Here is a 15183-nt window from a genome sequence, read left to right as displayed (position 1 = left end):
CAAGCTTTGGGAACAGGGGACTCCACAGCTGCCTGCTCTACCCCCAGATCATGTCAAAGCCAGGAGCACAGCTTAGCAGAGTGTCCAGGTCTGGCCTTCTTTCCTCCAGTTACAAGTGATCAATCCTGGGTCTGCTTTCCAGGCTCACCTTTCTCAGGATTTGCCTCTCTGCATGCTTCTGCATCTAGAACTCCGGACCTAGCCTGCCAGGTAGATCTCAGATCCCGTCAGTGGGACTCTATGCCAATTCTCCTGGTTCTTCTACTGTTTTTCAATGAACAGCATTCCACTGCCTCATGGACCAGGGTCCTGGGAAGCTGGAGGGAGGTGAGGGATGCAGGCACAGGTGGGGCCTAGTCAGATGTTCCTCAGGAGCTCTGGACAGAAGTCAGAGGCTGAAGGCCAGGTGAGGTGGCACATGCCTATAATCCCAGTGGCTGGGGAGGCTGAGATAGGAGGATTGCTAGTACAAAGCCAGCCTCAGCAACAGCGAGGTGCTAAGCAACTCAGTGAGACACTGTCTTTAAGTAAAATACAAAAAAATATGGGGTTGGGAATGTGGCTGGGCGGTCAAGTGTCCCTGAGTTCAATCCCCAATACAAAAAAAAAAAAAAAAGAAGTCAGAGGCTGAGCGCCAATGGAGTGCCAGGGTATAATATGGGCCCCGTGTTTACAATTCTGTCTTACAGGGGAGGGAGGAGGAGGGCGGGCCAGGGCCTGAAGCCCATGGTGGCGCCAGAATTCAAACCCAGCTGTGTGGTTTCCAGCTCCTGTGCAAAGCCCTAGCTGCACTCTTCACTGGAGGACACCAGGAAAAACCTCCTTTGGACTCTGCCTGGAGGCTGGGCCACAGAGCAGTAAGCAAGGGAACTGAGAGGTGGACTAAGAGAGTCATGCAGAGTCCAGCTAAGGGAAGTCGGTGGCAGGCATGGGACAGTGGGAGGGGCAACAGTGAAAGCAAGAAAAGATAAATGGGCTGGAGATAGATTTGAGACTTGGGAGGAATCGAGACCGAGCCTAGGTCTTGAGCTGGAGTAGCCAGTGGATGCCTTTCCTAAAACAGGAACTGGCTGTGGGATGGAGGGTCCCGGAGCCCAGCACACTTGCCCTTGGGTAGCCTCTGAGCCCCCATCCAGCCGGCGGCCACACACACAGGAAAGCTCAGCCGACAGATGCCAAGGTCAGCCTGTGCTGGCGGGCTCATGCCCAGAACCACAAAAGCCTCATTTTATTTAAAACACAGGGCTTGGCTGAGTTCCCTACCTAGACAGAAGCAAGCGCATTACTTCATCGCATGAGCCGCCTTACAGCCTCTGGATTCCTGTTCTTTTTGCAAGGCCTTTCAGCCGAAAATCCTACCCACCCATCAATCACCCCTCCTGGAGGCCCACAGGCCAGGCAGCAAAGGGTCCCAGTGGGCATCTGTAGGCATTTCCACAGGGGACCAGGCCCCGCAGACACTCCTGTTTATGCATACAGGGCCTTATTGCTTTATATTTTTAATTAAAAGCAGATTTTTATCAATCCCCCCCAAAATCTATTGGGAGAACTAAAATTTTGCTTCCAATCTCCCCATTTAATACTCCCCTGGTGCCCATAGAAAGCCTTGGAGTTGCAGTTCATGATTTGAATCTTTACAGATAATTAGCTGGAAGAAGGACTTGGAGCAGGAGGCAGGTACATATTTCACAGCTCGGTCGGGAGTGAGTGGGAAAGTCGTAGTCGAAGCACCCCGGGCTGTCTTGGCTCATCTCCGTTCCCAAAACATAAACATGCAATTCATTGAAAGACGCGTTCATTTAGATTCTTTAATTGCTGCTATAAAATGTGCTTTCCCTCCTTATTTCTGAGACATCTCATTATAAAGCCACTCGCTTTCCACCATCAGGGTCCCTTGGTCATCTCACTTCACTTGGTCCCTGCACCTCAGCGGCCCCACCCATGGGCCTCCTGGCCTCCCTCCTGCAGTCTCTGCTCTGTTGCCTTCTCTTCCTCGCCCGCCCTCCCTGTCTCCCATACCTCCCTCAGATACAGTTCCCATCGCCGTGAACATGCCCCCTCCCCTGTGGTCGGAAGCTGAGTTTCAAGTGCACTCACCTCGGGCTTCAGAATAATTTTGAGAAATAATGATTTACACACTCATGAACACACCCATCTACTCTCACCCACACCCACCTCCACCCACATGTCTTTGACATCTGGAGAATCGGAGTCCCTCGGGTGTTAAGAAGGTTTACCTGAGTCCTCTTTTCCCCTCCCTTCCAACTCCTCTTTGTCCTTCATTTCAGTTAAAAATATTGACAAAGATCAGATAGATACACACAGGGACATGTAGACAGAGTGACAGTGCAGAGATGGACAGAGACAAACTGGTGACAGAAGGGCAGAAGAGGACAGATAGTAGAAAGACAGGTGGACAGACAGACAGAGACTCAGGTAACAGACGGGCAGATGGATGGATGGATGGATGGATGGATGGATGGATGGATGGATGGACAGATGGATGGATGATAGGCAGATGAACAGATAGATCCAAGCGGACGGCAGTAAGTTAGCAAACAGCGACCCTTACCTCCCTCTGCCCTGCGTGCCTCTCCTTGACACCCTCCCTCTGTGGCACTCTGACTTCACCCTTCACCCCTCCCTCCTCCGGGATGCAGAGAGATTTCACAGGCTAAAAGCAACACTCAAAGCCCAAGCGTCCATGAGGCCGTGGGCGAGAAGGTGCCTTCCTCATACACAGGAGGGTTCTCAGACAAAGGTTCCAGGATCACCCACGAGTCATGAGGGCTCAAGAGGACAGAGGAGGTACCACTGATTTCAGTCACCCGGAGGGCTTCTTCAAACCGTGTTAAACTCTATCCAGGAGCCTCTGATTCCATGGGGCTGGGCAGGGCCTGAAGCTGTTGAAGCTGCTGGTCCAGGACCCTCACCTGGGGAACCACTGTTGTAAAGTACTTTTCAAAGGTAATTTCTGGCTATTAGGATGATGTTCGATTATATCTCTTTTCATGAAATCATAGTATCTAGAAGATCTGAACAGGAATGAAACAAAAGCACTTGTCTCCAAGGGTGGGTCGATGTTTCAGAGGATGACTGGACTCTACGTGACCCCGTAACACCGACGCCATGCTCTCTGAGCTGGGAGCTCTCATTTCCACCTGTCACCATCGCCCCCCCCCCATGGCTGGCTAGTCCTGCACCATGAGAACAAACACCCCGCCATTCAATCTGCATCTGGAATTCCGAGCGTGCATGTGTGTGCAGGGACGAATGTAAAAATAGCATGTCTGCTGTGTCTGCTAAACGATTCAGTAAGTGGATAGGTTACCTTATAAAGCTGGAATCTCATAAAATGAGGAGGAGAACAGGCTCAGAGCTCAGATAGATGGAATGATTGTGCCCTTCCAAAATCCACACGTTGAAACCCAATTCCCAGTATGCAGGTATTTGGGAGGTGATTAGTCAGGAGGGCAGAGCTACCATGAATGAGACCCTTGTAAAAGTAACCCTAGCTCCTCCGCCTCTCCCACCAGGAGAGCACACAGGGAAAGCCAGCTGTCTGTGAGCCAGGAAGTGGTCCTATGGCATTCTGGACCTGCTGCCACCTTGACCCTGGACTCCCAGCTTCCAGAACTATGAGAACAGAGTGGGCTGCTTGTTGGTTTCCTAGTCGATGATATTCACCGTAGTGACCAGGATAGACTGAGGCCCAGCTGCTGGGTGTGAAGCAGCCACCCTGGAAGACCAGCTGTGTTTCTCTGGGCTCTAGCCCTGAGCAGGGAAGCCCTGAGCAGGGCATCCCTGAAATGCCACTCCTCCTCCCCCATCACACGCCCTTCCCTAGCAGAGCCCTGGGTGGTTCACACACCCATCTGAGCATACCTCAAACTAAGCCACCTAACGCCCCTGCCCCATCCACCTTTCCGACGTGCACTAGGAAGAAACCAGGTAGAGCAGAGGAGTCCTTTCCTGATATTGGAAACCCTCACGTTGCTCTTCCGCTGACAAATCCCTGCCTATATTTCTGGTTTTCCTTGCTCTGTCCAGATCCTTCAAGCCTCCGTCAAGAGATGGTTTGACTCCCTCACACATACAATGTCCTCTTCAAAATCATTCCTCTCAGATGGGACAGAACTTGCAGGATCCAGTGCAAAATAAAATATGTGGGGCCTCTTGTCCAAACATCATTAAGAATTTCAAAACCAAGAGCTAAGAATCAATTGGTCCAGTGCAACATCCCAACCAGTGCTGCCAATTGGCGCTGATGGGCCCAGCCTTGAGGAAGCTCTGTCTTGGTCTGTCATTTTGTCAATGGGGTTAAGGAGGGTTCTGGGGTCCACATCCCCCTGGGAGTTCATCACTTCATTGCAGGTGACTCTCGCCTTGCACTACCCAAAGTCTCTTCTCGGTCCTCACTGATCTGGTGGAAAACTCAAAACAGGTGGGCAGCAGGGACCCTCAGGAAACTGCCCACAGCACCTCCTTCCTCACACTGACCGCTCACTCCCCGGTTCCCCTGGTGCACAGCCACCCACAGAGCACCCAGCACCCAGATGGACTTGGACCAACTTCCACCCAGCCAGATGCCCGCAGTGAGACAGGAGTCTTCAGAACCACACCCTGTTTCCAAAAGTGGGTCAGCTCATTATTGGCAGGCAGTCTCCCAGGCCTCCAGGGCACAAGAAGTCAAATCCCAAATGGCTAGTCACTTCCTGAAGTCTCACACCAGCTGGGGAAATCAGAAGTAACAGAAAAAGAGATCTGGCAACTCTGAAGTACCCGAAAGAGTTTCAAGATGAGATCAGTCGCAAGGGAAAGGGCTGTTCCCAGGACAGTGTCTCTCCAGCAGCTTGGAATTCCCAGCCCCCCTGGGGAAAGGCTGTTAAGGAAAATTAAAGAAGGATCTGGAATTTGGGTTGCACATTAAAACCACCTAGGGAGCTCTAAAATGGAAACGAAAACAAAACTGAGTCACAGTCCACTCAGTAAGGATCGTTGCTCCATAATTTTTTAATTTTTTATATATATAAAGATTTTAGAAATGTACAACCTTGAACAGCACCTTGAACACCCCTTGTTCCCATCCAGTGTCCATAATTAACAATTCAAGGCCAATCTGGTTTAACCTCCTCCCTACCCACCCAAAAAGAATGATTATTTTGAAACAAATCCCAGATATGATTTGCTTCATTCAGAATGTATCTCTAAAAAATAAAAACTATTTCTTAACAATAGCCACATTACCATCATCATACAAAAAAAATTAGTAAATTCTGGGTGCCCAGGTACAAATTCATAGTCAGTCCCAGCAACTGAGGAGGCCAAGGCAGAAGGATCAGTTGAGACCAGCAGTTAGCAGAGCCCCATCTAAAAAAAAATTGATAATAATCCCTCGTTTAATTGAATAATCAATCAAAATCTTATTTCCCCTGATATTTGATGTTTTTAATCATTTGTTTCAGTTGGAATTCAGATAAGGTTTGCATGTTACAATTTTTAATCTATAGGTTTCTGCTTTCTGTCTTGGTGTATGTGTGTGTGTGTGTGTGCTTGTATTTTTAAAGAGAAAATGAGGACAAATTCCTGTAGAGTTTCTCACCATCTAGATTCTGCTGATGGACTCCCCATGGTATAGTTGGACATGTTCATCTTTCCCTGTATTCTCTGTAAATTGGTCCTAGATCTGGAGGCCCAATGAACTTCATATCTGAATTATTTGAGGAGATTATTTCATGTTGGCCTTGTCAGGAGCAACTCCATAGAACTCTGATGTACATATTTTCAGGCCCCACTTTTGGTTCCATTTTGCCTTCTAATTTATGCTGTTTTGTTTCTGTATCTTAAGCTGCATTTGCTTTCTCTAGAATAATTAAACAAAGATATAAGTAAGATAGTATACACACACACACACACACACACACACACATATATATATATATTTGCTCTCATAATTGCATTTTGTGCTTTAAAAATTCTCAAAAACTTAGGAATTTAATTAGAATTTCTGCCATTTATAACATGGTTTTAATATTGTGTAAAAATAAAATGTTATGCAAAGTTTAAAAAAGACTGCTTCAAAGGCGCTGGTGTGCACTCACATTGAAGGTACTTACTGTTCAGTTGCCTCTGTCTATGACATGGGCGGTCATCCATGATCATTGCCTAGATTCACTGGTCCATTAGGCTTCGGAAGCAATAATATTCCAACTCCACGATTACTTATTTTGTTAGTCAGGATGCTTCTTAGAAAGAAGCCTCCTTTTATCAACTCTGAGACTTCCAGAGGTATGGTTCAAACAGGAAGAGCAGGTGCTCAACATCTTCCCTTTTCTTACCAGGTTTAAAACTAGGGAGCAGGCTCCCCAGCACCCTGCAGAGTTTCGTAGCTGTTTGAGAGTAGTGATAGAAACTCATCTGATGGGCTTCAAAGCTGCCCCATGATCACTCTCGTTCTGGCCCAATCATCCCACGTCTGGCAGTGGGAGCCTGTTCATTTGGGCTCCCGAGTCCCTCTGAGACAGTCCTTCTCTTGTCACCGTTAACAGCTCCCTTCCTCTGGGTGTTACAAGATGATCCAGGCCCCACATGTGTACTCCTGCCCCAAACCTAGGATCATTCATTTCCCCCCGAGGCCTTGTACTGCTCTTACGGAAAACACTCCAGGATCTAAGGGCTCACTGCACCTGAGTTGGTGACTCTTTCTGGGCCTTTTTGGTAGACAGACTTAGAAAGTGTTTACTTTTTTTCCCCACACATTTGATGGGTGCCTAATAGTTGTACATACTGAAGGGATTTGTTGGACATATTTATACATGCACACACTATCACAATAGTGTGGCCCATATCACTCCCAGCACCTCCCCCTCCCTCCCCTCCTCCCACTTCTTGGTTCCTTTTCTCTAATGACCTCCCTTTGATTTTTTAGGAGATCCCACCCAACTTTGTTTTTCTTTTTCCTCTGTAGCTACCGCATATGAGAGAAAACACACTACCCTTGACCTTCTGAGTTTGACTTATTTCCTTTAACAATATGGTCTCTAGTTCTATCCATTTTCCTGCAAATGCCATAATTTCTTTTTTATGTATGGCTGAATAAAACTCTGTTGTGGGTATATACCACATTTTCTTTATCCATCCATCCGTTGATGGACACCTAGGCCGGGTCCATAATTTGGCTCTTGTGAATGTTGCTGCTATAAACATGGGTGTGCATGTATCACTGTAGTAAGAGTATTTTAATTCTTCAAGATAAATGTCAAGAAGTGGCATAGCTGTGTCATATGGTGGTCCCATTCCCAGTCTTTTGAGAAGCCTCCATACTGATTTCCATAGTGGTTGTATGTCAGGATTCTCTAGAGAAACAGAATCAAGAGGAGCTATGATTATAAAAGGGCGATTTATTACATTGGCTGACATAACCAGAAGCTGGACAGCCCACAGTGGCTCTCTGCAGGCTGGAGAGCTGGAGGAACCAGTAGCTGCGCAGTCCAAGACACTGATGCCTCAGAACAAGGGGGATCAATGATGCTACCCTAGTTCAGACTGAAGGCTTCTGGAAACTCCCTGGAGAATCCCTGGCAGAGTCCACTTTGGAAGAGTGAAGCAGCAAGAGTCTGATGTCCTCAGATGATCCCAGCAGGCATCAAGAACCCGTTCAAGAAGACTCAAGCTTGCATCTGCTGCTGCGGGTCTTGCTCTTCTGACTTTTATTCCATCCAACACTCCTGCCTGTTGGATGGTGCTGCCAACACTTAGGGAGGGTCTCCAGTTCAATTCCCTATCCCACATGCCAATCATTCCTGGACACACCCTCACCAGCACACCCAGAAGCCTCTGAATCTTGGGCATCTCTCATTCCAATCAAGTTGACAATTCAAGTTAACCATTACAGTGGTTGTACCAATTTACATTCCCACCAACAGTAAGCGTTCCTTTCTCTCCACACAGGCTCCAGCATTTATGATTATTTGTATTCTTGGTGACTGCTGTTCTGACGGTTGTGAGATGAAATCTCACTGTAGTTTGATTTGCATTTCCCTAATTGCTAATGATGTTGAACTATTTTCCATGTATTTGTTGGCCACTTGTGTTTCTTCTTTTGAGAAGTATAGAGGGTGTTTTACTTTTTAAGAAGAAAAATACAAGTTTGTATCATACTACCAGTTCAAATTCTATGCTAGAGATTGTTTCAATTACTTCATTGGTAACCTCTCCCTCCCAGGTCTTTTAAAATTTTTTTTCCAGTCCTGGGGCTCCTCACATACAAGTGGCATCTAACCCCTGACCCTCTTGTTCATAATGACTCCTTTTTTACCCCGTACTACACAGCAATCTCCCAATGACAACAGCTACTATTACCAGTAACAGCATTATAGAAACTACAGCTTGAATTTTCCTAGTGTTTTGTCCTTGGGAGGCCACCAAGGCTGCGCATTAAAATGACTGTTTCCACATTATTCGGGATAGTTACTTAGCATCGTTTTGCCAACTAGACACATGTTTTGATGTTTGAGTTCCTTTACTTCACTTCACTTTAATATTTTGGAGCTGCTTTTTATTTAATTTGATTTCATAGCTCTACAAAATATTCATATGGTTCAAAAGTTCAAAAGTCAAATCTAAAAAATGGTAGGGTCCAAGAAGGTTTGCTTCTGTCTTTATCCCCAACCCCATTCTATTCCCTCTCTTCCTACTGGAACCTTTTCTTCATGTTATAGTTTGTCTTTAAATGTATTTTTATTAATTTTTAAAGTTGGACCACAGTACTTAGAGACGTTTGTAGGGTGCAGTGTGACATCTCAGCACATAGGAAACAAGGTGACCAGACCGGAGCAATTGGCTTATTTATCATCTCAGACAGATTTCTGTTTTTTTGTGCTGAGAACATTCAAAATCCTATTCACTATTTTAAAATATACAATTCACTGCTGTCAACCATACCTGTGTCCCTGTGCTGTGGAATGGGAGAAGTTATTCCTCCTATGAAACTGCACCCCTGTAGCCATCAGCCATCCCTCTCTACCTCTTCCCCTCACTTCCCAGGTTCTGATGGCCGCTACTCTACTCTCCCCTTCTTTGAATTTAGCTTTAGCTTCCACATATAAAGGAGAACATGCAGTATTTTTGTTGGTGCGCACTTGCCTGGTTTCCCTTAGCATAATGTTCTCAGGACTCATCCATATTTCTGCGAATGGCAGACTTTATTTCATGGTTGACTATGCAATTGTGTATACGTTTCCTTCATCCACACATCCATCAGGGGACACCTAGGTTGATTGCATAACCTGGCTGTTTATATATTTTAATATAAGGAAATAAATGTGTGTGTGTGTGTGTGTGTGTGTGTGTGCAGTCACCCCTCACTAACATTAGGGGACTGGTTCTAGGACTCCTCAGGAACACCACACCCACACACACTCAAGTCCCTATGTCCCCACAGCACCTATGCACATCCTCTTGCATGCTTCAAATCCTCTTGCATGCTTCAAATATGATGTAAATCATATGTAAATAGTTATTATAATGTATTGATGAAAAAATAAGGACAAGAACAACAGTCTGCACATATTCCATTCAGTCGCAATTTTTTGAATATTTTCAACCCGTGGCTGGTTGGACCTGCAGACTGAGCCTCTGGGTGAGGAGGGCCGGTCACATAGGTTCATGAACACATGTGTTCACGTCTCTTGGCCACGTATGTGTTTATGATACATGTACATGCAACATAGACACACCATCTCCTCCTTTCTTAAACAAAGTGGCAAGGCACACACTGCTTTCTTCCTGGAGACTTCTCGGGTGCCATGCCAGGGTGGTCCTCACTCCTCCCACAGCTGGGCACCCAGGGTCTTGGAGATGGGCCAGAGCATGCTTCACAAATGACCGGCTGCTAATGACTCTTCATGTTTTCAGGGTTTTTAGTGAACCTGATCCATAATCAATATGGAGAACCTCTAATCTAGAGAAAAAGCTGGTGGTTGAGAGACCTAACTTTGATTCCCAGCTCTGCCCTCACTTACTCCTCCTAAAATCTGGATTTCTACCTCCTAGATTTATTGGGAGAATTAAATGAGATAATAGAAGCGAGTGCTGATGTCAGGTCCAAGAATTTTAGGAGTACATGCTGCTGTGAGCATGCCTTCAGATTTCCTACTGGGCTTTCCTGCCTCAGCTGCCTCAACTGTCCTAACTCCTCAGCACTTTGGCAATGCAACACTAAGTCATCCATGTGAAACTGCTGGAACTCGCTATAACCACTGAAAATTGAGAGACAGGGCTTTGTTTTCCTCACCGTGAGTAGAGGGTGATTCTTTAGGAGACCACCACCGTCAGTTGGTGGGACTCTCACCACTACAGCCTCTCCACCGTATTTCCCTACTCAATCATGTCAACAAGACAACCTGTCTGTTCACCCAACCCATGAACTTAATTGATTTTTTATTTTCTACTAAATTGAAAGACTGAGTAAATTGATGAAATTGACTGTCTGTTTTGATATCATTTAGACCCAGCTTGAGTGGAGCTAATCATGAAGAGGGAAATAATTGTTATTGACATGGCCACAATGAACAGAGACACCCTGAGCCTGGGCTGACAGAGGAGCCCGCGGTCCCCAACTGTGGAGCAGGTTCAGGCCTCCCCGAGCGGAGGTGATGGAAACAGAGGATGGGCTAGGAAAACAAGACGGGAAAGAATCATCTGATGGCTGAGAATACACGCTGGGGTACCCCATGTGCCCACGCTGAGAACTTGAAGAGCCTAGGGACTCTACAAACTCCCCCGTGGCAGGTAGAGAGTGAGCCCCAAGATCTCCCCATGCTAACCCCTGGAACTTGTGGATATGACTTTAGGTGGCCAAAGAGGCTTTGAAGATGCGATTGTGTCCTGAGAGAGGAGACCTACATTGGCCTCTCTGGGCAGGCCAGGGTCATTGCACACAATGTCCCTAACGGCAGATGTCACTGCAGATGTGATGATGGAAGAGGCTGGGATGATACAAAGAGGGAGTCATGAGCCAGGCAGTGTAAGCAGGCTCCAGATGTTGAAAAAAATCAGAAAAGGAATTCTCCCTGGAGCTTCCAGAAGGAAACAGCCCTGCCAGCCCTTGGCCTTAGTCCTGTGAGACTCTGGATTCCAGGAGGATACATTTGTTTTCAGCCTTCAAGTTTGTCGTGGTTTCCCACAGCAGCAGTAGAATATGAATCCAGCCCCTGCCAGTGGTCTTCCTGCTGTGTTCCAGGGTAGAGACACTTAGGGAGGGAGGGGGATGACGGGTGGGACGGGAGGAGGCCTTGTGCCTGTTTCTGCTTCAAACAAAGCAAATGTTTAAAATCGGGGTTCCATGGAAGACTCTATGAGAGAAAAAGGATTCTTCTAAAAGGGGGGTGAGCACGGGAGTCAGCTGAACAGAGACTGTAGATACTCCTGTGTCTGTTTCATGAGACATGCCTGGCACAGAGAGCCTGGCAGAACCTGGCAGAGAAAGCATGGCACAGCGCAGGGTGGTGGTGGTGCAGCTACCATCTGCTCTGATGCCTTCATGGGACCAATGAGAAACGGCAGCTCTGTCAGCTGAGTGGCTCAGCCAACATCATCCAGAACCAGGGCTAGAACTCAGGTCTTTATGATCCTGGTATCTTCTGCAACCCATACCCTGAATCTTCCTCCAAACCATCACCTGACTGCACCTGGCTTAATTAAATGTGTTACATAAAGGTTATTTTCATCTGACGCCTTTATTATGAAGCCACTACCAAGTTCCAAGGGAATCTGACATGCTGGGAGCTCCGTGATCTTACTGGGCCACTGTACCAACAGGTGAGGTTATACCAGACAATGATGCCTGCTTCCGGTCCCTTCTTCACCGGAGAGGTAGGTGGTCACGGCTCAGTCTGTGGAGCACGCTGCCATGGAAATGGCGGGTGGTCTGGGGCAAGACACCTGTGCTTTGGTGTCCCGCGGAGGAGGTGTCCTGTCGGCCAAGCATCAGGTAGAAGGAGCAGGATTGCTGGCCTGCGCTCTTCTGTAACTGTACCTTGCCCCATGGGGGAATGAGAAGGAAGGGGCCCTGGAGGAGCCGGGAGGCACTGCCCTGGGATGGTCCACCTCCCAGACGTCTCGGGGCCTTCACCTGGCTAGAGGCCTGGGCTCTGATCCAAAGAAAGCTCCATTCCTGGGCACTGAGAGTCTCAGCTATCCCGTCCCCACTCACTACTCCAAGGCTCCTGTCTACTGGTCAGCTCAAGCCAAAGTGGGTTACTCACTCTTCCCAAAATGCCATTCCATTGGAACACAGGAGTCACGAGGGAAGCAGCTGTACCTTCTCAGTGCTGTCTCCTGGTCCCCACATGCCAGGCAGTATTCAGTACTCGGTATACTGAGTACTGCTCACTCAATGCCTGCCAGGTACGAAACAGTGCTAGGCAGTCACTGGGTGAGACCCTTGTGTCTGAATCTCATCCACAAGGTCCATAAGTCTAGAAACCAAGGACCATATACAACATATAATCCAATATATATGGACATCTTCTGTCTATAAAAAAATCTGCATTTTCAAATTGTTGAGCACCCTATAGAAAATGGGGTTAATAATACATTCATAGGGTTGATGGGAGGATCAAATGAAATACTATACATAAAACACTTAGCTCAGTCCCTGACGCAGAATAGAGCTCCACAGATAATAGCCATCTTTTACTAAGTGGCTGTTATTATAAAATTTGATAAAAGATCCATCACTGCAAGTCACAGTAAGTAAACCCCTGCAGTCAGACTGAGAGGTGCCTCCACAAATTTATGGACAAAGCCCCGCGCGGTCCCAGAGGTGCCATGCTAACACTGTACGTGAAGCCAAAGCATCATTGCCTCCAGTAGCGTTCTGGTCAACTACTTGCCGTAACCATGGCACCGGTTCCAGTCAGTAAGTCAAGAAAGAATAGTCAAGGTATAGGCCAATAGTTTGGGACATTTGTAACTATTATTAAAAGTTAACTAAGCAGAAACTGCTCAAAGCAAAATGCGAACTGAAAGTACAAATGCTTGTTTATGCATAAGCCAAGATACATTCTTCTATTCTAATTGTAGCTACGTAATATTTTGTTTTGTTTGAATAATGATTCCTGTTTTGTAACCACAAAGTACTGTAAGCCTGCCAAAATGAAAAGTATATATGATCAACTTCACAAGTAAAGATTGGGATCAACACCTTCACTCTGGTGTCTGTGTTGTTTCTCCACCCCCTCTTTCGCCGACTCCTCACCATCCGTTCGTCTCCTGAGACCCCCTGTTGGAGCTGGTCTCCGACACCATACTGCTGATTAAGGGCTGATATTTATGCTTTAACAGCCAGCAGAGCACACAGCATGTTTGACATCCTCATCTATAAATTAAGGAGTCCAGCCAGGATAGAAGCTTGAGGTGAACTGAGTGAGTAGCCTCACGCAGGGCCAAGATTCTCCTCGGAAAACAGCTCTGGTTCTGCTCCAACACTGAGATAAATTGGAGACAGAGGCCATAAAGTTCAATGCCAACGAGAATAGCTGCAATATTTTTATTTGGAAATAGCCCACCAGAGCCATGAAATCCCAATGAAGAAATCAAACATGGAAGGTCTAGTTTTAAGCAATGTGACATCCTGGTAAAATCTCCAAGAGAAGTTGGTGGTAAACTATTGCCCCTAGTAAGTAAATGAGTTGTCTTGCTATAAATGGTTGTCAGAAGAAAGAAGTTGGGAAGGCTAAAGTTGTAATGCGCATCCTGGTTGGGAAGAGAGACGAAAAGGGCCAGAGGCTAGAAGTCAAGAGAGCCAGCTCCAGCCCACACGGGAATGGTCGTCCACATGGGGAACTGAGCACCTGCTAATGGCCATCACCCAGGAAACGGGCTGCAAAATGCCCTCCCTTATTGCATAGGGTAACCACAAGAGGCAAATGAGGTCAACTTTCCAGAAATGTCTTAGATACATTAGGTCCCATGTAGTGGGAAATAACAGCAATGGACCATGAGCAAGGGGTTTTAAATGAGCTGCGTCGTGGATTTAAGTTAGATAGACAAGGGTCCCTGAAATGGGTTAACTGCTACTTAAGGCAGAAGCCTAACTAACTGATGCTGCTCCTAGGAGACTCTCGCCCGCCTCAGCCCTAACGGAGCCTCCTTCCTTCCTGACTCCTGCCCATCCCAGCCTTGTTAAAGCTGACAATGTATCTGTCAAGCTGAACATCAACGCCAAGAACTTGCCTCATTGGGAAACCACCTCTTAAGGCCCTGTTGACAGTCGTAATCGGCTGTCACTGATTAAAACAGCCATCCATGTTTGAAATGACACATATTCAGGATTATTCATCACAACACTGTTTACCAAAAAAAAAATGATTGAAGACAGCTTATGTGTTAATTTAAGGAAATTGAAATACTTCCAAAGAATGGAACAATTCCTAAACTCTAGGAAGCTTTTGATGTTCTGACATGACATCATTACTGAAATATATTGTTAAGAAAAAAAAGGAGCAAAATGATGTGCATATAGTCAGACTACTGTGTGCCTAAGAAAATAAGAGAAAGATATATGTGTGGGGATTTCTGTTTGACTATGCATAGATTATTTCCAGAAGTATATCCATGAAGCCAGTACTGTTGATTGCTTCCAGGGAAAAGAAATAGGTGAATCTGGGTGTGCTATGTAATCCCAACTGTAATCCCAGCGACTCAGGAGGCCGAGACAGGAGAATCCCTGATTGCTAGGGACATGGAACATTTTTTTTTTCATAATAATTTGACCATTTGTATTTCTTGTTTTGAGAAATTTAATGTTTAGTTCTTTTGCCCATTTATTGATTTGGTTATTGGGAGGGGGTTTTTTGGAGTTTTTTGAAATCTTTATATATTCTGGATATTAATCTCTTGTCCGAGGAGTAGCTGGCTAAGATCTTCTCTAAGAAGATACATAGACAGGCTCTCTCTTCATGCCCTCCACGGTTTTCTCTGCTATGCAGAAGCTTTTAAATTTGATGTCACCCCACTTATTTATTCTGAGTTTTATTTCTTGTACTTAAGGGGTCCGTTAGGAAGCTGGCGCCTGGGTCAGTATGTTTAAGTGTCGTACTTCTGTTTCCTTCTAGCACTTGCAAAGCTTCTGCTCTAATTCTTAAGTCTTTGAATAACTTTGATTTTACTTCGGTGCAG

General features: G+C 46.3%; 1 protein-coding gene across 1 annotated transcript in view; it reads right to left on the bottom strand.

The window, feature by feature from the left end:
• Window positions 1-4993: 4993 nt before the first annotated feature.
• Window positions 4994-15183, bottom strand: part of LOC144374663 (obscurin-like) — a 29199-nt gene continuing 19009 nt past the window's right edge. Inside the window, exons 7-8 of the mRNA XM_078037412.1 lie at window positions 6117-7355; window positions 4994-5863 (exon numbers count right to left, since the gene is read on the bottom strand). Of these exons, the coding sequence (XP_077893538.1) occupies window positions 6925-7355 (431 nt within the window). The 3' untranslated portion in view covers window positions 4994-5863; window positions 6117-6924. The remainder of the gene's footprint in view (window positions 5864-6116; window positions 7356-15183) is intronic.

Source organism: Ictidomys tridecemlineatus, unplaced genomic scaffold (genome assembly GCF_052094955.1).
Source record: "Ictidomys tridecemlineatus isolate mIctTri1 unplaced genomic scaffold, mIctTri1.hap1 Scaffold_81, whole genome shotgun sequence".
Classification (NCBI taxonomy): domain Eukaryota; kingdom Metazoa; phylum Chordata; class Mammalia; order Rodentia; family Sciuridae; genus Ictidomys; species Ictidomys tridecemlineatus.
The sequence above is the reverse complement of the archived record's forward strand: the minus strand, read 5'-3'. Positions and strand labels throughout refer to the sequence as shown.